General features: G+C 42.7%; 3 protein-coding genes across 8 annotated transcripts; all 3 read right to left on the minus strand.

The window, feature by feature from the left end:
* Positions 1-689: 689 nt before the first annotated feature.
* On the minus strand, positions 690-26,479 carry LOC131110253 (protocadherin alpha-C2-like). Of its 6 annotated transcripts, none has more exons than XR_013625244.1 (3): positions 23,207-26,479; positions 3,934-3,970; positions 690-2,506 (listed from the first exon to the last, which is right to left on the minus strand). XR_013625244.1 is itself a non-coding variant. In XM_058063174.2 (3 exons), exons 1-2 carry the CDS (start codon positions 7,145-7,147, stop codon positions 3,959-3,961), a joined length of 2,421 nt encoding a protein of 806 aa, XP_057919157.2. In that variant the 5' UTR covers positions 7,148-7,947; the 3' UTR covers positions 700-2,506; positions 3,934-3,958. The 6 variants fall into 6 exon arrangements, 4 of the variants coding, with proteins under 4 accessions (XP_057919157.2, XP_057919156.2, XP_078644188.1 ...); XM_058063174.2 differs by lacking the exon at positions 23,207-26,479 and adding an exon at positions 4,739-7,947 and having other exon boundaries at positions 700-2,506; XM_078788062.1 differs by lacking the exon at positions 23,207-26,479 and adding an exon at positions 13,195-15,904 and having other exon boundaries at positions 705-2,506.
* Positions 16,850-19,741, minus strand: LOC131110252 (protocadherin beta-16-like). The gene has a single exon (XM_078788290.1). It carries the CDS (start codon positions 19,444-19,446, stop codon positions 16,876-16,878), a length of 2,571 nt encoding a protein of 856 aa, XP_078644416.1. The 5' UTR covers positions 19,447-19,741; the 3' UTR covers positions 16,850-16,875.
* LOC131110255 (protocadherin beta-16-like) lies at positions 20,531-23,200 on the minus strand. Its single transcript, XM_078788060.1, has one exon. The coding sequence runs from the start codon at positions 23,173-23,175 to the stop codon at positions 20,665-20,667; it is 2,511 nt and encodes an 836-aa protein (XP_078644186.1). The 5' UTR covers positions 23,176-23,200; the 3' UTR covers positions 20,531-20,664.
* Positions 26,480-26,976: the final 497 nt, after the last annotated feature.

Below are 26,976 nucleotides of genomic sequence, written 5' to 3' on the forward strand. Positions count from 1 at the left end.
GACTGTATCATGGCAAACGGTTTTCCATTAACAGCCAATGGGCTGTGTCGTGGCGTGTACGTGAGCGCGTGCGTCGGTCGTGTATTGGAATATTAAATAAATAAAACATGAAATGACAGGCTGCGTCAGAGCAACACGTACAACGCCCTTCGGGGAGCAGACAGACAGCTCGTCGTCATGGCAACGCAGGCTCCTTTAGGCAGGTCACTGTGCTGAGAAAGAAGAATAGATGGGGGAGGGATGCTGTGGATGCTGTGGAGTATTTTATCCACGTGGCCTGGACTCGGATATGCTTACAGTACTCGGATATACATTATATTTGCTGACATTACCATAAATATTTACTGTATATTTTGAAGTTATATCAGTATAGTAGTATTTTTCAAGGGGTATGCTTTAAAGGGAATGGTTGCTTTCTTCTGAGCTATTAAAGGTCCCTTGATTGATTACAAAATGTGTATTTAAATTGATTTCCATGCATGTTTAATAGCAATAACCCACCATATGCTCTTGAACGCATCCTTCCCTCTGATGAGCTCAGCTCCCTGGAGACAGAGGTGTTGTGTGCACAATGCAGAGACAGATTCAGCACTTCCACTTTTGTGTTATGGACTAGCTTACATGGTCTTTACACTTTAAACATGTAAACAATCTGTTACACAATTCAAAAATAATGACATTAATCACCACAGAAATGTCTAAGAATCAATCAATAAATTCCATGACATCATTAAATCTATACTCCTCTAAACTCCAGATTCCATTCTATGAATTAAAACCAAAGTTTGATTCCCAATGTCTTTTTATTCAGTCATCATACAATAAACTCACATTACACACACACACACACACACACACAACTTGTGTATTATTCACTGTCAACACCACTGTACACATGAGCTTATTGTACGTATACTTGCCTGCATGTAAAACATTGCAACTTTAAACATGTTCTGTGGCTTGCATTATATAATATATATAACACTGTATATACTGTATATACGTTGTGATGGCACAGCAGTTCAGTGGCACCGTTTTTTGATGTATACTGTACTTAAAATTTGGACAACATAATGGAAAACAACATTAAACTGATCCACTCAAAAGGCATTGTGTCCCAAGATGCTGATTATTCAATCTATACCTTTATATTACAGTATGGAAGTGAAAAAAATACCTCTCAAATGTATTAAATAAAATATATAACAAGAAAATAATGATGAAGACTACATCCGGTTCAATTTCAATGTTGCATTGCAGGTACAGGAGTCAGTATAATACATACACCCGAGCACAGCTTCCATTGGGTGAAAAATGCACATTATATTCCAGTACTGTAAACATGAAGTACATAACTGTATGCTATAGGCTTTGAGTTGTACAACATCAGACAAGGTTGATGATATTAAGGAGCATCCACAGTTTGGCTTCTTAAATTAAAAAAAAAAAGTAAACAACGTATGTTAGATACACGTGTACTTTGTCATATTTTACACACTTCAGTTGACTTGAGTCCTTAACATTCAAATGCAGTTCTTTAGGAGACAATGCAATGTACTTCTGATAGCGTTGGTCCCTCTTGTAGCTTGTACCAAGAGAATACATATGATATAAAACAGAAAATTAATTTTATAAAAAGTCTGACTATGGTTTTGACATGCAAATTCAAATGAAAAATAGGTATTGTGTTGGATTTACTTCATCATGGAAGATCATTAAGTATTGGAAAAGTTATGCACTACTTTAACGATTGTAGTGGATTCACTTCCATGTGCAATTTATTTATTGGACCATCATTTCAAAACAGACTTGGAGGTAATAATTAATGCAAGATTTCCCAGGATTGAAGTGCATTATTTTTGTAGAATCCTAAATCCAAATTTGTGGGCCTTGCTTACATATAAAGCACAACGTCATTTACAAAACCTAAATACGCTATTTACAAAATTTGGATTGAAGAAAACTCGCATTGGTGCTTAGTTTGTATAAGTTGTGCCATTGATCAATGGTAAAAACCATTACCATTACCGTTGTTGTGGATAATTGGCAACACAAGTGTAAACTACACATAATTGCTGGTCCTTTTTAAGAGGGAAAACAGTCTCTTGTAGGCAATTCAACATTCCCTTGTCCACTCAAATAGTCTCCTTTTTCCACAATCCGCACATCCCAGTCTATTTCTTGGCAAGTAACACCTCCTTCAACACTTTTCCGATGGATGACGTCTGAGAGTGTAATTGAAGCCATGCAGTCATATCATGCACGATGAAGAGATTATTGGAAAGGCTTTGATTGGCTTTTCATGTGCTTAAAGAAAGAAGAGAGAGAGAGGGTAGCGGGTCAGTGTTCGAATCCATCAGCCGGGTCTGGAGTGTGAAGAACCAGGCTGAGCATGAAGGGCACGAGAGCGATGTCAATGCAAGGTCATCTCTCCCGTCAGGATTGGTCCGATATGCAGCAAGGAGTTCCGGCCTTATGTAGATCTGGTGCTGCTGGTTGTGGAGGCCTGTTGGTGACATGAAACATAAGATATAAAAATAACCAGACTGGTGTGCCATTACGACAGGGGGGCTGCAGGCAGAAGACAGAAGGCGTGGAACGGTTAAGCACGTCACCTAAATACATAGAGGAGACGTAGCGGTCTATATCAATTACATGCTTTGGAAATGTGACAGTGAGTGTGGTTGCTTAGTAACTGGATGACAGAGCTCCTTTTGCACATTTCCTGCACAAAAAATAGGTCAGAGGCAACTTGGTCTATTTATATTAATAAACACGGTCAGAATCAGCACTAATTCAGTTTATTTATCTATGAACAATAATCATTTACTGTATTTTCCGGACTATAAGTCACACTTTTTTTCATAGGTTGGCTGTTCCTGCGACTTATACTCCAGAGCAACTTATAACTGAAAAAACTATTTATGTTACATAAACACTGGACAACTTTTCTGTTTATGTTTATTTTTTATGTAGCTGAATAAGCATTGTGTTAGCATATCTTACATCTATTCAAACTGTTCTCTATTCTTTTATTATTATTATTATAACTTGCATTCCAAGAGGATGTAATGTCTGTTTTGGACAAGTAGTTAATAATAATAAATTTAAATAAATTACTAAATAAATTTAAATAAATTACCCGCAAAAAATGCGACTTATACTCCAGTGCGAGTTATCTTATTATTTATTCAAAATTATTTGTGCAATTTTTTATTATTTGGTGCAATTATTTACTGTTAAGCTGTACATTGTTGTTCATATTTGATGTCATCTATTTATTCTCCACATTATTATTATTATTTATTATTATACGGGAGCCAGGCAATGATATTTTGTTGGCAATTTCACTGCTGTGTTATTGTGCAATGACAATAAAGGAAGTCTATCTATCTATCTATGTTTTTTTTCTAACGAATTATGCATTTTTGGCCATATGCGACTTATACTCTGGAGCGACTTATAGTCCAGAATATACAGTAATAGGGAAAAACACCTTGCAACATGCATTAATTTGTAACCGTTTATATGATTGTATGTTGTTCATAAGCAAAAACAGCAGTTAGCATGTTAGTCAGACGGTGCATTGACGAACTTGCTGCAGTTGATCCATCACTTTGTTACATATTGACAAGGACAACACATATTTGCTGCAAATGATCCAATCACGTCGGCCTCTATCATCATTATAAAATCACCTATACTGTGATTATTGCATTGGATTTGTCCGCATTTTTGAACTATTTGTCCTTGTCAGTATTTAGAAACATTTACAGAGAAGACGGTGATGTGATCAAAAGCAGACAAATGTGAACACGAAAAGGGAATACAATGTGTCAGAAAGTGAACAAAGAGAAACCAAAGTCAAACAGTGTCCCCCGAAAATAAAAATAAAAAAAGTCTCCATTGTGAGGGAGTGAGACTCCTGCATACCTCCATGCTGCCGAGTGGACTTCCCTCATTTAGGATACTTTAGAGTGGGAAAGAAGAAAACAACAATGAAAAAGTGAGCAGAAGTCATTACAAGGCAATATTAGGACACATTTCATGGTTAAGGTATCCTGTGTGGTTTGATGCCAGGGACGAAACCAAGTTGTGATGTCGCCACATTCAGCAGGTTTAATGCTGTTGACTTTCGTTTCAAATGAACACAATCATACATCAGATCATTTTTAAGTGACCCACACTGGGCACATCTCCACACTGTACCTGGGTAGAGGTTGTTAGACAAGACATGGATATGTTGTTCTACATATATGAAGAACCTAATTGACATAAACATGCATGATACATAAATAGAGTATGCGATACTAGTATACATCCCCACAATATTTGGTGTACTTTAGTTGTGGTTATTTAAACTCCCGGTCCACCCAGCAAAGGCAGAAAACACTTCATTGCAAATTCCACTGTTTGATTTTTGCAGCATATTTAAAAATATTGACTCATACATCAATCACACACACGTTACGCTTTCAGGCTGAATAAAAATATTATTCAGCTTTCTAAAAAAAACAACACACAGAGCAAAAAAGCCGTCAAGTTACATCTGGTGATATTATTTAATGACGTGATTATACTACATTTTCTTACAAGTTTATGAAATAAAAAAAAACAACTTTAGAGTTTTCATGCAGAATAATAATCCAGCATGAAAGTGGAAGATTTCTGACATATAATTTGAATTTGCAGCCTCCTCTCTCCTCATCACTGTTGTGAAATTACTAAATAATTTTACCTGTAAGGTAGAAGTAGCAGAACCGCTGGTCTCAGACATGCCTGTGCTCCTGGGAATACTGGACACGATGTATCTGGAGCCCTTTGGCAGAGGCTGTCTGACCACCAGCTTTCCTTTCCTGGTCTCTGCTAGAAACAGACTGTACCAGTAGGCATCGTTGGACACCAGAGTGGAATCTGCCATGGTGGAGTTCCTCTCGCTGATGACACTGTTCCTGGACGGGGGGGCCGCCATGCTGGGCTTGGCCTTCTGACACTTCAAAACGATGGTGACCAAGATGGTGATGAGCAGCAGGAAGGATACGGAACCCAGACCGATGACCAAATACAGGTTGAGGTCTGAGAAGATGTCGTATTCCAGAGGCACCTCAGTCATGTCTGAGTAGGCCTTCACAGCAGTCTCCACTGTAGACAGCTTGATGGTGACCGTAGCAGATAGAGCGGGCTCCCCGTTGTCCTTGGCAACAACAACCAGTCTCTGATGGCGTGGATCTTTGTAACTGAACATCCTCATGGTGCGGATCTCTCCGTTGTACTGGTCCAGACTGAACAAGGTGGCGTCGGCCACCTGCAAGAACTGGTAGGTGATGCGAGAGTTGTGCACCGAGTCCACATCCAAGGCTATCACCTTGGCCACCAGAGAACCTTTATCCGTGGATCTGGGGATCTTCTCCTCCACGACTGAGCCGTGTGCTCGCCAGGGAGAGACGATAACCGGAGCGTTGTCGTTCTGGTCCACAATGATGATGTGGACGCTCACGTTGCTGCTGAGCGGAGGAGAACCGGAGTCTCTGGCCTCGATATGGAAAAGAAAGTCCTTCTCCATCTCATAGTCAAAAGTCTTCAGCGCGTACAGGTTCCCGTTCTCCGGGTTGATGGAGAACAGCATGGACATGGAGGTGTTGGCTATCTCCTTCTCCAGGATGAAGTAAACCAGGTACTGGTTCTCGTGGAGGTCGGGGTCAAACGCGCTGAGCGAACTGAGCAAGGCGCCAGGAGCATTATTCTCCATCACACGTATGGTATAAAAGGACTGAGGGAAGTGTGGAACGTTGTCATTCACATCCAGCAGCTGTAAAGTCATTGTTTCGTTGTCGCTTAACGGAGGGGAGCCTCTGTCTGTCACGGTGAAGGTGATGTCATATTCTGGAACCTTCTCACGGTCTAACGGCTCCGAGACCACCAACTCATAATAGTTATCAGATGACTCCTTCAGTTGAAAAGGCATATTAGGAGGAATGTGAAGATCCACCACGCCGTTGTCACCTGAGTCCTTATCGCTCACGCTGACCACGGCTATCACCGTGTCTACAGGCGTGTTTTCGTTCAGTGGACTTAGAAACGACTTAATCGAAATTTCAGGGTGGTTGTCATTCATGTCGGCCACCTGTATGGTTAGTCTACACTGACTCGATAAGGAGTTAAGACCCTTATCGCTTGCTATGATTTCCATTTCATATAATTTTAAATCTTCATAATTAATCATCTCTTTTATTCTGATTTCACCGTTTTCCTGATTCAAACTAAACATATTTTGTGTTTTTTCTGAAGTGTACAAAGAATAAGAATAATGCACATCAGAATTGGAGCCTTCATCCGAATCTGTGGCATTCATTTGAATCACCAGACTGCCAATAGGAGAGTTCTCCATCACGTCCACGGAGTATGTGTCTTTTTCAAAAGAAGGGGCGTTGTCATTGACATCCAGGACTCGAACAATAATGCTAGCGGTCCCAGTGCGCGTGGGAAGTCCACCGTCCACAGCAGTGAGAATGAGATGATGAACAGCCTGTTGTTCTCTGTCCAGCATCTTGGTTAGAATCAAATCCGCAAACTTCGAACCGTCTCTCCCGGTCTGGATTTCGATGTTAAAATGCTGGCTGGTGCTCAAATGGTAGTTCTGTACGGAATTCGAACCAACATCTGGATCCACGGCGTTATTCAGAGAGAATCTTTCTCCCGCCGGGCTGGCCTCGGAGATGTCCAGATGCATGGTCCCACGTCGGAAATGAGGAGCGTTGTCGTTAATGTCCGTGATCTCCACTTCAATGTTGAACATCCGGATTGGATTTTCAATGGTTGCGTCTAATTTGAGAAAACAGGAAGTGGTCGTTTTCGGGGGACACAGCAGCTCTCTGTCTATTCTCTCCGAAATAAAAAGCTCTCCAGTGTCTTTGTTGATGTCCAGGTATTTCTTATTTGCCACGACATCGATGCGCATTTTTCTTCTGCTCAGCGTCCTCACGTCTAAGCCCAAATCCGACGCCAAATTAGCAACAACGGACCCTTCCTCCATTTCTTCCGGCACAGAATAATGAGTGACGCCCCACACGGTGTTCATCGTGGAGCAAAGAAAAAGAAACACGCAAACATATCCTTCCCACGAACACGCAAAAGCCACACGAGTCATTTTGATAATAATTCGTTTCTCCAACAACGAAATATGACGTGAAATCACAGATCCGCCTTTTTAAGACGCAGAAAAAGACTCCCTCTGCTGCAGGACCAGACTTCTTTTGGACTGGCTTATGCACGCCACGCCCCCTCGACCAGCAGCCAATAGAAAAGACTTATAAATATGACTTCATAGCCAGGATGTTTTGGTGGACTGCAGCGACCTGAACTGACGTTTAGGAATAAGTGCATTATTAAACTTTTGCTTTGATCATTGTAAGAAAGCTTTCATTTCATTATAAAATGTGCAGATTATATTTAGTTATCATTTTGTTTGTTTTTTTCATATTGTGATTTAAATGTTTTCAATAATTCTATAAGGGAAATGATTAAATAAATGTTAAAAAGTTACATTCACTTATTAAATAACCATTAATATGACATTTACATTGACAGTTACTATGGTACCCATTATGTCATTGTATGGTCACATCAGCTTGTACTTCGGTACGAGGTATATTATTTAAATAAAAAAAACTTAAAACTGTATTATGGAAAGCAGGAAGTTAACAAATGTAACAGTTACTGATTGTAAAAGTACCAGATGGAGGGGTAGGATTTAATAAGCTTTGCTTCTTCCTACTCCTTTTGGACATGTGGAACTGGGAACTAATTATGGGATGCATTCAATTGTAATCTGATGCATGTTCAAAGGAAATAAAACCATTACCATTTAAATATATTTAAAGTATTGCAACGACCCAAAAGTTATGCCTAATGTTTAATGTTTATGTTCAACTGTTTTTTTTTGGGGGGGGGGGGGGTGTTTTAGTTTGGGTGGAGAAAAGCCACTTGTGCTGATGTGCTTTGTAGCATAGAAGATGGATGGATGGATGAACCTAATAAATTTGCTTGCTATAAGTGACGTTTACGACCTGGGAGACACCAACTATAAGTATTTTTTCCACAATATTTCACATATGCAATGATAGCCTTTAATCTAAATATAAAACTACATTCCCAAAGTATTCACTCACCTATAACTGAATCCAGGAGTTCCAATAACTTCCATGGCCACAGGATTATAAAATCTGTATGTAAATTTTGTACAGCAACTGTTGAATTCCCCCTAAAGATAAATCAAGTCTAGCTTGTCCTCTCTTATCAAGCACCCACAGGTTGCTCGGTCAACTCCAGCATAGCACAGTGACCGGAGTCCACTTCTGCAACAAGTCCAGTTCTGAAATGTAACGCGACTAAATATTCCATATTGTTCTACCAGAGTGGAAGCCATTGGTAGCGATAGCAACTTAGCCGCTATTGTACAATAAGTTTTTCTGTGAACTTCAGTCGCACTTGTGAAGGGGTCAACAAGATCTGATTGTGAAAGTCTCACTTGCATATGATGCTCTCCACATGTTCTCCAATGTCCTACCGAGAAGCTCTACTCCCAGTAAAGAAAGAAAGTCCAGATAAGAAGAGAGTTCTGTTAATATTTGTCATTGTTATTGCTGAGAACCCAATCTAGCTGTGGTTGGATAAACAACCTCCCTCAAACAGCAAACATCTTGTTTTTGCTTCTCAACATTCCACGCCACCACTAAGTGGTAGGCCACATGATGACAGAGAAGCGTCAGCAGATGCTGAGGCACATCATGTGAAGAGATCGCCAACTTTCTGCACAGTCAATCGCTTCAGACCTCCAAACCTGAGGTGGCCTTTTTATAACGAATACCAGCTAGCTTAGCCATGCTTACATGAAGTAAACATCTCTCCCTGATGCCTTAAAAGCTGCAGTGGTCAGCAGTGCAGGCCTGGACCATGCAGGACGACCATTGTTACAACCTCAGATTACTTCAAGAATAGTGTACAAGGATCTTAATGGAATGGTTTTCCATGGTTGACCAAGTGTCGAGGTATAAAGTTGTGTTCCACAACTTTTTGTCTTGTGTACCACCATAGCCTTTTTTGCTACAATCGCTGGCTTAATGGCAAAATGGTCTTGGGACCTTCATTCCACAGAAAGTGACCCTGAATGTTTCAGCATATCAAAACATTGTGGACAATGTCCGACTCCCAACTTTGTAGGAACAGTTTGGGAATGGCATCTTTGCAAGTTTGGCATGGAAGAACATGGAAAGCCTGCATGCGGAGACTGCGAACCAGGCCTTCTTAGACCAACATCATGTGTCTGAAAATTCCCACACCCATTAGTTGAAAGCCTTCCCAGAAGAGTCGATGCCTTATAGCCACAAATGATGGTCCAATGTCGTATTAGAACTGATCGATTAAGAATTGAAAGTCACCTAAGTTCATACAGGATGTAGGAAACCTTTTCTTGTAGATAGCGTAATTTGTTTAGTTCGTTATCATGCTAACCAGAAACTTCTTAAGTACTTATAGTATGTTTCGGAATGTCCAATAATATCGACCAGGCGATTTCGGCATACAAACTAGATATTGGATCATAATGTTATTGTGGTATGCAGCAAAATAAAACCCAGCTAGTGCAGATTATAATTTCACAAATGGTCAACTTAATCCATATACATACAGGGAGAAAATCCAAACCACACATGTTCTACTGATTGTGTGGCCAACATGCTAACCACTTGCCCACCATGCGGACCAATATTAATTCCAGTATGTTATTAAAATGTGATTTGTAAAAAAAAATGCAACAGTAATTAATTTGATTGGAGATTAAATAGTATTTCAGAACCAAGTGTGAGGAGGTATCAGTAGTATATGACAAAAAATATTATTCATTTAAAGATCTCATAACCTTCTGAAACATGGTGAAGTTCAATAACTTTTCATTTGCGCCTTCATACCTGAAGAGTAGAAGTAGCAGAACCGCTGGTCTCAGACATGCCTGTGCTCCTGGGAATACTGGACACGATGTATCTGGAGCCCTTTGGCAGAGGCTGTCTGACCACCAGCTTTCCTTTCCTGGTCTCTGCTAGAAACAGACTGTACCAGTAGGCATCGTTGGACACCAGAGTGGAATCTGCCATGGTGGAGTTCCTCTCGCTGATGACACTGTTCCTGGACGGGGGGGCCGTCATGCTGGGCTTGGCCTTCTGACACTTCAAAACGATGGTGACCAAGATGGTGATGAGCAGCAGGAAGGATACGGAACCCAGACCGATGACCAAATACAGGTTGAGGTCTGAGAAGATGTCGTATTCCAGAGGCACCTCAGTCATGTCTGAGTAGGCCTTCACAGCAGTCTCCACTGTAGACAGCTTGATGGTGACCGTAGCAGATAGAGCGGGCTCCCCGTTGTCCTTGGCAACAACAACCAGTCTCTGATGGCGTGGATCTTTGTAACTGAACATCCTCATGGTGCGGATCTCTCCGTTGTACTGGTCCAGACTGAACAAGGTGGCGTCGGCCACCTGCAGGAACTGGTAGGTGATGCGAGAGTTGTGCACCGAGTCCACATCCAAGGCTATCACCTTGGCCACCAGAGAACCTTTATCCGTGGATCTGGGGATCTTCTCCTCCACGACTGAGCCGTGTGCTCGCCAGGGAGAGACGATAACCGGAGCGTTGTCGTTCTGGTCCACAATGATAATGTGGACGCTCACGTTGCTGCTGAGCGGAGGAGAACCGGAGTCTCTGGCCTCGATGTGGAAAAGAAAGTCCTTCTCCATCTCGTAGTCAAAGGTCTTCAGCGCGTACAGGTTCCCGTTCTCCGGGTTGATGGAGAACAGCATGGACATGGAGGTGTTGGCTATCTCCTTCTCCAGGATGAAGTAAACCAGGTACTGGTTCTCGTGGAGGTCGGGGTCAAACGCGCTGAGCGAACTGAGCAAGGCGCCAGGAGCATTATTCTCCATCACACGTATGGTATAAAAGGACTGAGGGAAGTGTGGAACGTTGTCATTCACATCCAGCAGATGTAAAGTCATTGTTTCGTTGTCGCTTAACGGAGGGGAGCCTCTGTCTGTCACGGTGAAGGTGATGTCATATTCTGGAACCTTCTCACGGTCTAACGGCTCCGAGACCACCAACTCATAATAGTTATCAGATGACTCCTTCAGTTGAAAAGGCATATTAGGAGGAATGTGAAGATCCACCACGCCGTTGTCACCTGAGTCCTTATCGCTCACGCTGACCACGGCTATCACCGTGTCTACATCGATATTCTCGCTGACCGGACTTTGGAAAGATTTTATCGATATTTCCGGATGATTGTCATTCATGTCCTCAATTTGAATTTTGATTGTACATTGTCCTGATAAACTGTTGGCTCCTTTGTCGGCTGCTATAACTTCCATATCATAAATGCGAAAATCTTCATAATTCAACATCCCTTTAACAGTAATCTCACCAGTAGAAGGATTCAGGTTAAAGGTTCCTTGTGTTTTCTCTGGTGTGTATAAACTATATGAATATGTTAAATCAGAATTGGAGCCTTCGTCTAAGTCGGTAGCGTTTAAATCAATAACAAGGCTTCCGATTGGAGAATTCTCCATTATTTTAACACTGTAAATAGATTTATCAAACAAAGGGGCGTTGTCGTTAGTGTCTAAGACCTGAACAATAATTTTGGCAGTACCAGAACGAGGGGGTGTACCGCCATCTACTGCTGTTAGTATTAAATTATGCACAGCCTGCTGCTCTCTGTCTAAATTCTTTTTTAATATCAAATCTGCAAATTTTGTTCCTTCTCTTCCAGTCTGAACTTCGATGTTAAAATGCTCACTTTCACTCAGATGGTATGTTTTCACTGTATTGCTGCCCACGTCAGGATCCACGGCGTTGCTGAGAGAGAACCTCTCCCCTTTAGGTGTCGATTCAGATATATCCAAATGAATGGCGTCTCTTCTAAATTGAGGGGCGTTGTCGTTCATGTCCATTATTTCTACCTCGATGTTAAAAATGCGCACAGGATTTTCAAGTATCACCTCCAGTCTGAGATAACAAGACGCCGACGATTTCGTGGGGCAAATATTTTCTCTGTCAATCTTCTCCACAATATAAAGCTCCCCAGTGTCTCTCTTCACGTCCAGATATTTCTTATTTGCAATAATATCCAGACGCATTTTCCTCTGCTTCAGTGTTTTAACATCCAATCCGAGATCGGTAGCAAGATTTGCAACCACGGACCCCTCTTTCATTTCCTCTGGTATCGAATAATGAGTCACGGAGGCTAATATTTCACGAACAGTGCAGAAAAGAACAACAATGCCGAGCAGCACGTACCTTCGGCATGGCTGTTTTAACACAATGGACGTCATTGTTCTCACGGACACGCAATGCACACCCCAGTGGAGGTCCACGACGCGGCTTCCGTTTGGTGAAAATGACGCAAAAAATGGTGCAAAAGCGTCTGTGAGATTTAATTCCACGGAAGATCTTGTCGGTGAAATGAGTGACCACATTGACGGGGGTGCATTTCAGCACTGCTGGGGACGTCCACTGGATTTAAGATCCGCCCCATGACGATGTTCTGGTGTGGTGTGGGGGGTGGGGGGGTGGGCTGGCATTGAAATAACTAAACAGCGCCACCCCAAACATTACATTATTATTATTATTAATTTCTGTTGGAGATTGATAAAGTATCTATTTATCATGAAATATGATACAGATAATTTCCTTTTGTGTGTGTATGTGGGGGGGGGGGTGTAAATTGCTGAAGCACAAAGTAAGTTATATGAAAAAATGTATTGTTCATAATTTGGCTACGTAGACAGATGTGTACTTTGGTTAAGAATGTGGCTTGACATCAAAAGGCAACAGGTTCGATTCTGGATATGATTGATCTTATACATGGCTCAACTAATGCAACACTTAAGCAAAGCACCCAAACACGCACCTCAAAAACAATGTTCCCAAACTGCCCACATGCTCTGGAAACCAACACACTGCCCCATCGTGGAATTATATCTTCAATTATATACTGGGATCAATTATTATTTATACATCTAGAAGATTAGGAAAGATCTTTATCTGAAACCGTCACAAGATTGCAAAGGTGATAAAGCGCTCCGATAAACAAAATAATCTTGCACTGCAAATTACACTGACCACACGTGTAGCATTGACTCATACCTGCAGAGTAGAAGTAGCAGAACCGCTGGTCTCAGACATGCCTGTGCTCCTGGGAATACTGGACACGATGTATCTGGAGCCCTTTGGCAGAGGCTGTCTGACCACCAGCTTTCCTTTCCTGGTCTCTGCTAGAAACAGACTGTACCAGTAGGCATCGTTGGACACCAGAGTGGAATCTGCCATGGTGGAGTTCCTCTCGCTGATGACACTGTTCCTGGACGGGGGGGCCGCCATGCTGGGCTTGGCCTTCTGACACTTCAAAACGATGGTGACCAAGATGGTGATGAGCAGCAGGAAGGATACGGAACCCAGACCGATGACCAAATACAGGTTGAGGTCTGAGAAGATGTCGTATTCCAGAGGCACCTCAGTCATGTCTGAGTAGGCCTTCACAGCAGTCTCCACTGTAGACAGCTTGATGGTGACCGTAGCAGATAGAGCGGGCTCCCCGTTGTCCTTGGCAACAACAACCAGTCTCTGATGGCGTGGATCTTTGTAACTGAACATCCTCATGGTGCGGATCTCTCCGTTGTACTGGTCCAGACTGAACAAGGTGGCGTCGGCCACCTGCAGGAACTGGTAGGTGATGCGAGAGTTGTGCACCGAGTCCACATCCAAGGCTATCACCTTGGCCACCAGAGAACCTTTATCCGTGGATCTGGGGATCTTCTCCTCCACGACTGAGCCGTGTGCTCGCCAGGGAGAGACGATAACCGGAGCGTTGTCGTTCTGGTCTACAATGATGATGTGGACGCTCACGTTGCTGCTGAGCGGAGGAGAACCGGAGTCTCTGGCCTCGATGTGGAAAAGAAAGTCCTTCTCCATCTCATAGTCAAAGGTCTTCAGCGCGTACAGGTTCCCGTTCTCCGGGTTAATGGAGAACAGCATGGACATGGAGGTGTTGGCTATCTCCTTCTCCAGGATGAAGTAAACCAGGTACTGGTTCTCGTGGAGGTCGGGGTCAAACGCGCTGAGCGAACTGAGCAAGGCGCCAGGAGCATTATTCTCCATCACACGTATGGTATAAAAGGACTGAGGGAAGTGTGGAACGTTGTCATTCACATCCAGCAGCTGTAAAGTCATTGTTTCGTTGTCGCTTAACGGAGGGGAGCCTCTGTCTGTCACGGTGAAGGTGATGTCATATTCTGGAACCTTCTCACGGTCTAACGGCTCCGAGACCACCAACTCATAATAGTTATCAGATGACTCCTTCAGTTGAAAAGGCATATTAGGAGGAATGTGAAGATCCACCACGCCGTTGTCACCTGAGTCCTTATCGCTCACGCTGACCACGGCTATCACCGTGTCTACATCGATATTCTCGCTGACCGGACTTTGGAAAGATTTTATCGATATTTCCGGATGATTGTCATTCATGTCCTCAATTTGAATTTTGATTGTACATTGTCCTGATAAACTGTTGGCTCCTTTGTCGGCTGCTATAACTTCCATATCATAAATGCGAAAATCTTCATAATTCAACATCCCTTTAACAGTAATCTCACCAGTAGAAGGATTCAGGTTAAAGGTTCCTTGTGTTTTCTCTGGTGTGTATAAACTATATGAATATGTTAAATCAGAATTGGAGCCTTCGTCTAAGTCGGTAGCGTTTAAATCAATAACAAGGCTTCCGATTGGAGAATTCTCCATGATTTTAACACTGTAAATAGATTTATCAAACAAAGGGGCGTTGTCGTTAGTGTCTAAAACATGAACAATAATAATGGCTGTGCCAGAACGTGGGGGTGTACCGCCATCTACTGCTGTTAGTATTAAATTATGCACAGCCTGCTGCTCTCTGTCTAAAGCCTCTTTGAGTATCAAATCAGCGAATTTTGACCCATCCCTTCCAGTCTGAATTTCTATGGCAAAATAATTACTTTGGCTTAATTGATATGTCTTCACAGAATTGGACCCTACGTCTGGGTCGACTGCATTGCTCACAGAGAAGCGCTCACCCGCCTGGGTGGCTTCTGATATATCCAAATCAATCGTGTCCCTTCTAAAATGAGGCGCATTATCATTTATATCTAGTATCTCTAATTCTATGTAAAATATTCTTTTTGGATTCTCAATAATTACCTCCATTTTCAGGTAACATGACGTTTTGGTGGGGCACAGAGCCTCCCTGTCTATTCGCTCAGCGATGTACAGCTCCCCGGTTTCTTTGTTCAAGTCCAGATATTTCCGACTCGCAATGATCTCAATGCGCACCTTCCTCTCAGTCAGCGTTTTCGCATCCAGACCCAAATCCGCAGCTAAGTTTGCTACGACAGATCCTTCCTCCATCTCCTCGGGGACAGAATAGTGTGTCACGGCAGACGTGCAGCTCAGGATGGCACAGAAAAGAAACAATGTCGAGACTCGGCTCGTCTTCTCTGCTGCCCCGATCAAATCCTCCATTGTTTCGGTTTTTGGCGTCAACCTGCAGTCAAAATTCAGGGATTCTCCGCAAGGCAATTTCGTCACCACGCGAAAAAAGATTTGTTTTTAATGCCTCGAAATTACACCCGCAACCAGGAGCTGTTCCTTTCCTTCTCTGCCCGTATGTCCAATGATGGATGTCATCATGAAGACTGGGTCTCACAAGTAAAAATACTGGGAAACGACGACACCCTGTGATCCAGTATAGTGCCTGTTAAATCAGGTTGTGATTCGCATTCGATGACTTGTCCTTTTCCCCCCTTGCTTGTACGTAATCATTCACGTAGTCAGTCTTAAAATCAAATCATTTTATAATATCTGGTAGTTTAAATAGTCATGCTCATTTTGGGCAACCTTGTGAAACTACAAATATTACAATCTTCATTTGCAGTGTTCATTTCGTTAAAAAAAATAATTTGTCATGTTTTTTTGTGAGTTTGACACCCCTTTATAGAAGAAGTGACTATTTGGACAATAACATGTTGTTATTAACATATATTATCTTTACTGCTGTTCTCATTGCTGAGAAAGAGCAGCGTTGCATTACAGATGCTATACTTCCTGATGCAGAGTTAATTTGTTTCTTCATACAGTAGTTAGAGGCCTATTGTCTTATTCATATTATTCTATGTCTGAAAAATTATTACATTTGACAAAATGTCAAGTAAAATATCATGTGAAGGTATTAACGTTAAGGTGAAATTACTGCCTGAATTATATATTCATAGAGAGCAGGTCTACTTTGTGTTGTCGTTTTATTTGGATACTTTGCATATAACCTAAATGTAAGTTTTCAAATAAATGTCTTGAGATGCCGTATACTTTATATTAGTCTAAATATGGTTAGGTTTTATTTGACTAATATGCTGTGTAATTTACCCGACTAAAAACATGATTCAAATTGAGTAAAGTATGTTTAAAACTAAAATACATCTTGGTAAAAAAAACTGACTTTAATTAAAAAGTGCTGTAAAAGTTAACACTGAGTCATGATGACTTGTTGGTAAGTAACCTTTAAAGGTGTTCTAAGATTAAAAAAAAAAAAAGGAAAAATCAACATTCTTGTGATGACAAAAATGATTGTGGTATTTGTTGTTTTTCCCCCGGTGGTGGTTATGACAAAAGTAAAATGGCTCCTTTTCATATGGATATGTATTCCCAGTCTAGGGTGTATCCCACATCTCGCTCAAAATAAGGTGGGATAGGCTACAGCATACCCCTCGCCCCCCCCATCCGAGTGTTAAGAAGTGTTTTAGTTCACCTGATCGTTGTAGAATCAGGATTTACAAGAAATATGACTTGAATGACACACAACTGAATGATGTTGAATACCAAAATTAGTTTGATATGCAAAATTAATGTACTGAATTCTACTACATTATCATATGGATTCAAACAACAAATCAATAGCATGTCGCTCCATACCTGCAGAGTAGAAGTAGCAGAACCGCTGGTCTCAGACATGCCTGTGCTCCTGGGAATACTGGACACGATGTATCTGGAGCCCTTTGGCAGAGGCTGTCTGACCACCAGCTTTCCTTTCCTGGTCTCTGCTAGAAACAGACTGTACCAGTAGGCATCGTTGGACACCAGAGTGGAATCTGCCATGGTGGAGTTCCTCTCGCTGATGACACTGTTCCTGGACGGGGGGGCCGCCATGCTGGGCTTGGCCTTCTGACACTTCAAAACGATGGTGACCAAGATGGTGATGAGCAGCAGGAAGGATACGGAACCCAGACCGATGACCAAATACAGGTTGAGGTCTGAGAAGATGTCGTATTCCAGAGGCACCTCAGTCATGTCTGAGTAGGCCTTCACAGCAGTCTCCACTGTAGACAGCTTGATGGTGACCGTAGCAGATAGAGCGGGCTCCCCGTTGTCCTTGGCAACAACAACCAGTCTCTGATGGCGTGGATCTTTGTAACTGAACATCCTCATGGTGCGGATCTCTCCGTTGTACTGGTCCAGACTGAACAAGGTGGCGTCGGCCACCTGCAGGAACTGGTAGGTGATGCGAGAGTTGTGCACCGAGTCCACATCCAAGGCTATCACCTTGGCCACCAGAGAACCTTTATCCGTGGATCTGGGGATCTTCTCCTCCACGACTGAGCCGTGTGCTCGCCAGGGAGAGACGATAACCGGAGCGTTGTCGTTCTGGTCCACAATGATGATGTGGACGCTCACGTTGCTGCTGAGCGGAGGAGAACCGGAGTCTCTGGCCTCGATGTGGAAAAGAAAGTCCTTCTCCATCTCATAGTCAAAGGTCTTCAGCGCGTACAGGTTCCCGTTCTCCGGGTTGATGGAGAACAGCATGGACATGGAGGTGTTGGCTATCTCCTTCTCCAGGATGAAGTAAACCAGGTACTGGTTCTCGTGGAGGTCGGGGTCAAACGCGCTGAGCGAACTGAGCAAGGCGCCAGGAGCATTATTCTCCATCACACGTATGGTATAAAAGGACTGAGGGAAGTGTGGAACGTTGTCATTCACATCCAGCAGCTGTAAAGTCATTGTTTCGTTGTCGCTTAACGGAGGGGAGCCTCTGTCTGTCACGGTGAAGGTGATGTCATATTCTGGAACCTTCTCACGGTCTAACGGCTCCGAGACCACCAACTCATAATAGTTATCAGATGACTCCTTCAGTTGAAAAGGCATATTAGGAGGAATGTGAAGATCCACCACGCCGTTGTCACCTGAGTCCTTATCGCTCACGCTGACCACGGCTATCACCGTGTCTACATCGATATTCTCGCTGACCGGACTTTGGAAAGATTTTATCGATATTTCCGGATGATTGTCATTCATGTCCTCAATTTGAATTTTGATTGTACATTGTCCTGATAAACTGTTGGCTCCTTTGTCGGCTGCTATAACTTCCATATCATAAATGCGAAAATCTTCATAATTCAACATCCCTTTAACAGTAATCTCACCAGTAGAAGGATTCAGGTTAAAGGTTCCTTGTGTTTTCTCTGGTGTGTATAAACTATATAAATATGTTAAATCAGAATTGGAGCCTTCGTCTAAGTCGGTAGCGTTTAAATCAATAACAAGGCTTCCGATTGGAGAATTCTCCATGATTTTAACACTGTAAATAGATTTATCAAACAAAGGGGCGTTGTCGTTAGTGTCTAAGACCTGAACAATAATTTTGGCAGTACCAGAACGAGGGGGTGTACCGCCATCTACTGCTGTTAGTATTAAATTATGCACAGCCTGCTGCTCTCTGTCTAAATTCTTCATTAATATCAAATCTGCAAATTTGGATCCATCCCTTCCGGTTTGAACCTCAATCTCAAAATGCTCACTTTCACTCAGATGGTATGTTTTCACTGTATTGCTGCCCACGTCAGGATCCACGGCGTTGCTCAAAGAGAATCTTTCTCCAGCATGTGTTGATTCTGATATGTCCAAATGAATGACGTCTCTCCGAAATTGAGGGGCATTGTCATTCATATCCAAAATCTCCAGCTCAATGTTGAATATTCGGATTGGATTTTCAAGTATTATTTCCATTTTGAGGTAACACAAGGTCAGCGTTTTCGTGCAAAGGTGTTCCCTGTCAATCTTCTCCACAATGTACAGTTCTCCAGTCTCTTTGTTCACATCCAGATATTTCTTATTGGCAATGATGTCGAGCCGCATCTTTCTTTTGTCTAACGTCTTCACATCTAAGCTCAGGTCAGTAGCAAGATTAGCAACGACAGATCCTTCTTTCATCTCCTCTGGGATGGAATAATGAGTCACTGAAGCATTGTTGGAAACAATAAAGGAGGAAACAATGACGAACGCCACGTACCTTCTGGACCACATTGTGCTATGATGCCGCATTATTGGTGAATTGTTCCTTTAACGTCGATCGTCCGTACAAACAATAATTTAAATATCCTTATTTGAATCCCATTCCAAGTATGGTAAATCCTCCCAAAATGTGTTAGATGCTGAAATTCTAAAGCCTCGTTTGACGCCTTTTTATCGGAGCTCAGCACGACGTGCAACCTAAAATGTCAAGGCTGCTGCGGATGACGATTATTGCAAAGTAAACAGCGCCACAACCTGTATTTTTGCGGCATTACACCTTATTTCACCAAGATTTGTTAACAGGTAAAGACCACTAAAATAAAATAAAAACTAAATACAGGAGGACATTGCTTTGAAATGGAATTTGGTTTTAGAATTTATTTTCTAATTTCATGTTTTTATGGCAAAATACAGCATTTAAGGTGTTTTCTCTGTTTGCCTCTAAATGTCCCACTTTACATCATAAAAACACCAAAACAACATTGGCTACATTACCAGTTGTGGTTTAGAAAATGAAATTGAACAAATAAATGTTTATATTCGGCTGAATTCAAAGTTATACTGGATTAAAAATACCATGCAGGCCAAATATGATGAATGCCAATCATGACTTTTCCTAACAGCTATTTTGGATAAACGTACACGTCCATCATACATAAACAAACACGGTCTCAGAGAAGTAACTAAGGTGAAATTACTGCCTGAATTATATATTCATAGAGAGCAGGTCTACTTTGTGTTGTCGTTTTATTTGGATACTTTGCATATAACCTAAATGTAAGTTTTCAAATAAATGTCTTGAGATGCTGTATACTTTATATTAGTCTAAATATGGTTAGGTTTTATTTGACTAATATGCTGTGTAATTTACCCGACTAAAAACATGATTCAAATTGAGTAAAGTATGTTTAAAACTAAAATACATCTTGGTAAAAAAAACTGACTTTAATTAAAAAGTGCTGTAAAAGTTAACACTGAGTCATGATGACTTGTTGGTAAGTAACCTTTAAAGGTGTTCTAAGATTAAAAAAAAAAAAAGGAAAAATCAACATTCTTGTGATGACAAAAATGATTGTGGTATTTGTTGTTTTTCCCCCGGTGGTGGTTATGACAAAAGTAAAATGGCTCCTTTTCATATGGATATGTATTCCCAGTCTAGGGTGTATCCCACATCTCGCTCAAAATAAGGTGGGATAGGCTACAGCATACCCCTCGCCCCCCCATCCGAGTGTTAAGAAGTGTTTTAGTTCACCTGATCGTTGTAGAATCAGGATTTACAAGAAATATGACTTGAATGACACACAACTGAATGATGTTGAATACCAAAATTAGTTTGATATGCAAAATTAATGTACTGAATTCTACTATATTATCATACGGATTCAAACAACAAATCAATACCATGTCGCTCCATACCTGCAGAGTAGAAGTAGCAGAACCGCTGGTCTCAGACATGCCTGTGCTCCTGGGAATACTGGACACGATGTATCTGGAGCCCTTTGGCAGAGGCTGTCTGACCACCAGCTTTCCTTTCCTGGTCTCTGCTAGAAACAGACTGTACCAGTAGGCATCGTTGGACACCAGAGTGGAATCTGCCATGGTGGAGTTCCTCTCGCTGATGACACTGTTCCTGGACGGGGGGGCCGCCATGCTGGGCTTGGCCTTCTGACACTTCAAAACGATGGTGACCAAGATGGTGATGAGCAGCAGGAAGGATACGGAACCCAGACCGATGACCAAATACAGGTTGAGGTCTGAGAAGATGTCGTATTCCAGAGGCACCTCAGTCATGTCTGAGTAGGCCTTCACAGCAGTCTCCACTGTAGACAGCTTGATGGTGACCGTAGCAGATAGAGCGGGCTCCCCGTTGTCCTTGGCAACAACAACCAGTCTCTGATGGCGTGGATCTTTGTAACTGAACATCCTCATGGTGCGGATCTCTCCGTTGTACTGGTCCAGACTGAACAAGGTGGCGTCGGCCACCTGCAGGAACTGGTAGGTGATGCGAGAGTTGTGCACCGAGTCCACATCCAAGGCTATCACCTTGGCCACCAGAGAACCTTTATCCGTGGATCTGGGGATCTTCTCCTCCACGACTGAGCCGTGTGCTCGCCAGGGAGAGACGATAACCGGAGCGTTGTCGTTCTGGTCCACAATGATGATGTGGACGCTCACGTTGCTGCTGAGCGGAGGAGAACCGGAGTCTCTGGCCTCAATGTGGAAAAGAAAGTCCTTCTCCATCTCGTAGTCAAAGGTCTTCAGCGCGTACAGGTTCCCGTTCTCCGGGTTAATGGAGAACAGCATGGACATGGAGGTGTTGGCTATCTCCTTCTCCAGGATGAAGTAAACCAGGTACTGGTTCTCGTGGAGGTCGGGGTCAAACGCGCTGAGCGAACTGAGCAAGGCGCCAGGAGCATTATTCTCCATCACACGTATGGTATAAAAGGACTGAGGGAAGTGTGGAACGTTGTCATTCACATCCAGCAGCTGTAAAGTCATTGTTTCGTTGTCGCTTAACGGAGGGGAGCCTCTGTCTGTCACGGTGAAGGTGATGTCATATTCTGGAACCTTCTCACGGTCTAACGGCTCCGAGACCACCAACTCATAATAGTTATCAGATGACTCCTTCAGTTGAAAAGGCATATTAGGAGGAATGTGAAGATCCACCACGCCGTTGTCACCTGAGTCCTTATCGCTCACGCTGACCACGGCTATCACCGTGTCTACATCGATATTCTCGCTGACCGGACTTTGGAAAGATTTTATCGATATTTCCGGATGATTGTCATTCATGTCCTCAATTTGAATTTTGATTGTACATTGTCCTGATAAACTGTTGGCTCCTTTGTCGGCTGCTATAACTTCCATATCATAAATGCGAAAATCTTCATAATTCAACATCCCTTTAACAGTAATCTCACCAGTAGAAGGATTCAGGTTAAAGGTTCCTTGTGTTTTCTCTGGTGTGTATAAACTATATGAATATGTTAAATCAGAATTGGAGCCTTCGTCTAAGTCGGTAGCGTTTAAATCAATAACAAGGCTTCCGATTGGAGAATTCTCCATGATTTTAACACTGTAAATAGATTTATCAAACAAAGGGGCGTTGTCGTTAGTGTCCAAAACATGAACAATAATACTGACAGTACCAGAACGAGGGGGTGTACCGCCATCTACTGCTGTTAAAATTAAATCATGCACAGCCTGCTGCTCTCTGTCTAAATTCTTCTTCATTATTAATTCTGCAAATTTGGATCCATCCCTTCCGGTTTGAACTTCAATCTCAAAATGCTCACTTTCACTCAGATGGTATGTTTTCACTGAATTGCTGCCCACGTCAGGATCCACTGCATTGCTCAAAGAGAATCTTTCCCCTGCTGCTGTGGACTCGGATATATCTAAATGAATGGCGTCTCTTCTGAACTGCGGGGCGTTGTCATTCATATCTAGTATTTCTAACTCTATATTAAAAATCCTTAGTGGGTTTTCCAGCGTCAGCTCCAGTTTGACATAACACGATGATGTCCATTTAGTGTTGCAAATATGTTCCCTGTCAATCTTCTCCACAATGTACAGTTCCCCAGTGTCTTTGTTCACGTCCAGATATTTCTTATTCGCGATGATATCGACACGCATCTTCCGTCTAATCAGACTCGTAACGTCCAAACTGAGATCGTTTGCGAGGTTGGCGACCACTGATCCTTCCTTGAGCTCTTCCGGAATCGAATAATGAGTCACTGAAGCCCAAACACAGTGCATTGTGTACAAGAACACAATGAGGAGCACGTACCTTTTGTGTGGACTCATTGTGTCACGGATGTCTTGTATTTCCTACACACGCGGCACCTAATCAGCGTGGCACGATTGTTTCCAGTCGTCGAGGTGATATTCTTGACACAATAATGAAGATTTAATCCCCAATGGAGTCAAATAAAGGGTCCTCGTTGTCCCGTGTGAATTTCAGCACCACGGAGCTGTCCTTTTCTTTCCATACCCTCCTCCAAAATAACACAAAAAATTCCTCGTCGATGCAAGAGTGGGATGGATAGAAACAAAACAGCTAAATAGTGCCACCCTCTGGTTATTTGGCTACATTACATAACTTTAATCTATTAGATTAAAGCTGTTTTTAACGTTCAATTAGATTATTGAATGTTGGTTTGTTTTTGTGCAGTTCCTACCCACATTTATTTTGTATAGCAACCGCCATTAATTTAATATGATGATTATGGATCGATCCATTTATGTTTCTATTAGCTTTTATTATATTGACCTTCCTGTGATGACACAACCACCGTAAAATGAATATGGAATATCCCCTTTTAACATGTTTGAGTTCTTCTATCCTTAATGAGGTTATTGTGTTTGTATATTGTACTCAGATATACTTCATTGGAAAGTAGATATTTACAATCTGAAGTTGAAATTTGGAAATATTTGTACTGAGTTTTCTTTTTGCACCTTTTATTATGGAGGATATGCCTCAATATTACAAACTATACCTAGCAAGGTTAAACAACCATAAACAACCATTGAATTTGCTTACCTGTAAGGTAGAAGTAGCAGAACCGCTGGTCTCAGACATGCCTGTGCTCCTGGGAATACTGGACACGATGTATCTGGAGCCCTTTGGCAGAGGCTGTCTGACCACCAGCTTTCCTTTCCTGGTCTCTGCTAGAAACAGACTGTACCAGTAGGCATCGTTGGACACCAGAGTGGAATCTGCCATGGTGGAGTTCCTCTCGCTGATGACACTGTTCCTGGACGGGGGGGCCGCCATGCTGGGCTTGGCCTTCTGACACTTCAAAACGATGGTGACCAAGATGGTGATGAGCAGCAGGAAGGATACGGAACCCAGACCGATGACCAAATACAGGTTGAGGTCTGAGAAGATGTCGTATTCCAGAGGCACCTCAGTCATGTCTGAGTAGGCCTTCACAGCAGTCTCCACTGTAGACAGCTTGATGGTGACCGTAGCAGATAGAGCGGGCTCCCCGTTGTCCTTGGCAACAACAACCAGTCTCTGATGGCGTGGATCTTTGTAACTGAACATCCTCATGGTGCGGATCTCTCCGTTGTACTGGTCCAGACTGAACAAGGTGGCGTCGGCCACCTGCAGGAACTGGTAGGTGATGCGAGAGTTGTGCACCGAGTCCACATCCAAGGCTATCACCTTGGCCACCAGAGAACCTTTATCCGTGGATCTGGGGATCTTCTCCTCCACGACTGAGCCGTGTGCTCGCCAGGGAGAGACGATAACCGGAGCGTTGTCGTTCTGGTCCACAATGATGATGTGGACGCTCACGTTGCTGCTGAGCGGAGGAGAACCGGAGTCTCTGGCCTCGATATGGAAAAGAAAGTCCTTCTCCATCTCGTAGTCAAAAGTCTTCAGCGCGTATAGGTTCCCGTTCTCTGGGTTAATGGAGAACAGCATGGACATGGAGGTGTTGGCTATCTCCTTCTCCAGGATGAAGTAAACCAGGTACTGGTTCTCGTGGAGGTCGGGGTCAAACGCGCTGAGCGAACTGAGCAAGGCGCCAGGAGCATTATTCTCCATCACACGTATGGTATAAAAGGACTGAGGGAAGTGTGGAACGTTGTCATTCACATCCAGCAGATGTACGGTAATTGTTTCGTTATCTGATAAAGACGGTGTCCCTGAATCTCTCACGATGAGCGTGATATCGTAATCTGGTACCGATTCCCGATCTAAAGGCTCGGACACAAGGAGCTCGTAATGCATTTCTCCTTCTGATGATTTATTTAGAATAAAAGGAATTGAGTCCTGAACGTATAAACGGACTTTTCCGTTATCGCCGGTGTCTCTGTCGCTTATGGCGACCAGTGCGATCACAGTTCCAACTGGGACGTCCTCGTTCACGGTGTTTTTAACAGACTGAATATTGATTTCTGGGTAATTGTCATTCATATCAGTAACATGGACGACCACCTTGCACTGACCCAGGAGAGGATAGTCGCCATTGTCTCTTGCTTCCACGTGCATCTCATAGAACTTCATATCTTCATAGTCGATCGTCCCTTTTACTGTTATCTCACCTGTGCTGGGATTTAACGCAAAAACATCTTGTGTTTTTTCTGACGTGTAAAGCGTGAACGAGTACACCAGCTCTGAATTCGGACCTTCATCCAGATCTTCAGCGTTGAGCTTCATCACTGTGGTTCCGATTGGAGAATTCTCCGTCATATTCACCGTGTAAACTTGCTTCTTAAACCGAGGCGGGTTATCGTTGGTGTCCTGGACTCTTACAATAATATTAGCAGTTCCGGAACGTACCGGATTCCCACCATCAACCGCTGTTAGTATTAATTTATGCACCGCAGTCTCCTCCCGGTCCAAAGACGTGGTCAGAACTAAATCCACATACTGAGTCCCATCTGTGCCGGTTTGGATTTCAATCGTGAAATGCTGGCTGGGACTGAGCTTGTATGTTTTAATTGTGTTAACGCCAACATCTGGATCCACCGCATTGGGGAGGGAGAACCTCTCCCCGGGGGTCGCGGATTCAGACACGTCCAATTCTACTCTATCTCTTCTAAAATGCGGTGCGTTGTCATTTATGTCTGTTATTCCAAGCTCGATGTTAAAAATGCGTAAAGGGCTTTCTATGACGACGTCAAGCTTGAGGAGACAAGAGGTTGGTTTGGAGGGGCAGAGATATTCTCTGTCCATTTTCTCCACAATGAACAGCTCCCCCGTTTTTTTATTCACGTCCAAGTACTTTTTGTTGTGGAAAATATCAAGTTTTACCTCTCTTTGCGCCAAACCTCCAAGCTCCAGTCCTAAATCCGCAGCCAGGTTGGCCACCACCGAGCCCCTCTCCATCTCCTCCGCAATGGAGTAGCGTGTCACGGACAAAGCAGCCGGCCACGCCGCACAAAACACAAAGACACAGGTCCAAAAATCCATTCCTTGTCCCGTATGAAACATGGCTGACCTTTCTGAGCAGTAATAATGGTATATTCCGTTTTTTTTTCTCCTTTGGAGATATATGAAATATATTTAAGCCATATCCAAGAGCAGCACGACTGTTTGAAACAGAAACATAATTCATGAAAGACAGATATGTCCCCCACTCCGTTAGAATGGGTGTGTCGAGATGGGGGCAGGAGGAAATGAAGCTGCATAGATCAAGAGCGACCCCTAGTGGCCGAGACCGCACAGTGTATCTTTATGAATGACAAACAGTTGACTTGATGATTCGATTCAAAGCTACATTTTTAGAAATGTCCGAATAATGTCCAAATAATGATAATAATTTCAACATCATTTGTATTTTTGTATTTCCACAAATATACAGATTCAGATTACCTTCCTCTGTAGTTTATGAAAATATTGATGAGGCTCATTATGAGTGTTATGTCATCTTGTGCTCATGTACTATAGTAAATGAACAATACAGTCAAAAGTGATTAACATTATCCAAATTGCAACCCTCAACAACCCTCAGTCTTTTGAGTGAGTCTGATTGCCATATGCTTTTTATTTTTCATCTTTCAAAAGATTCTTTAAAAATCCATTTTAGGGCAATTTGTTAAATC

The sequence above is a fragment of the Doryrhamphus excisus genome, linkage group LG22 (genome assembly GCF_037039965.1).
Source record: "Doryrhamphus excisus strain RoL-2023G ecotype Guam linkage group LG22, RoL_Dexc_Guam_v1.1, whole genome shotgun sequence".
Lineage (NCBI taxonomy): Eukaryota > Metazoa > Chordata > Actinopteri > Syngnathiformes > Syngnathidae > Doryrhamphus > Doryrhamphus excisus.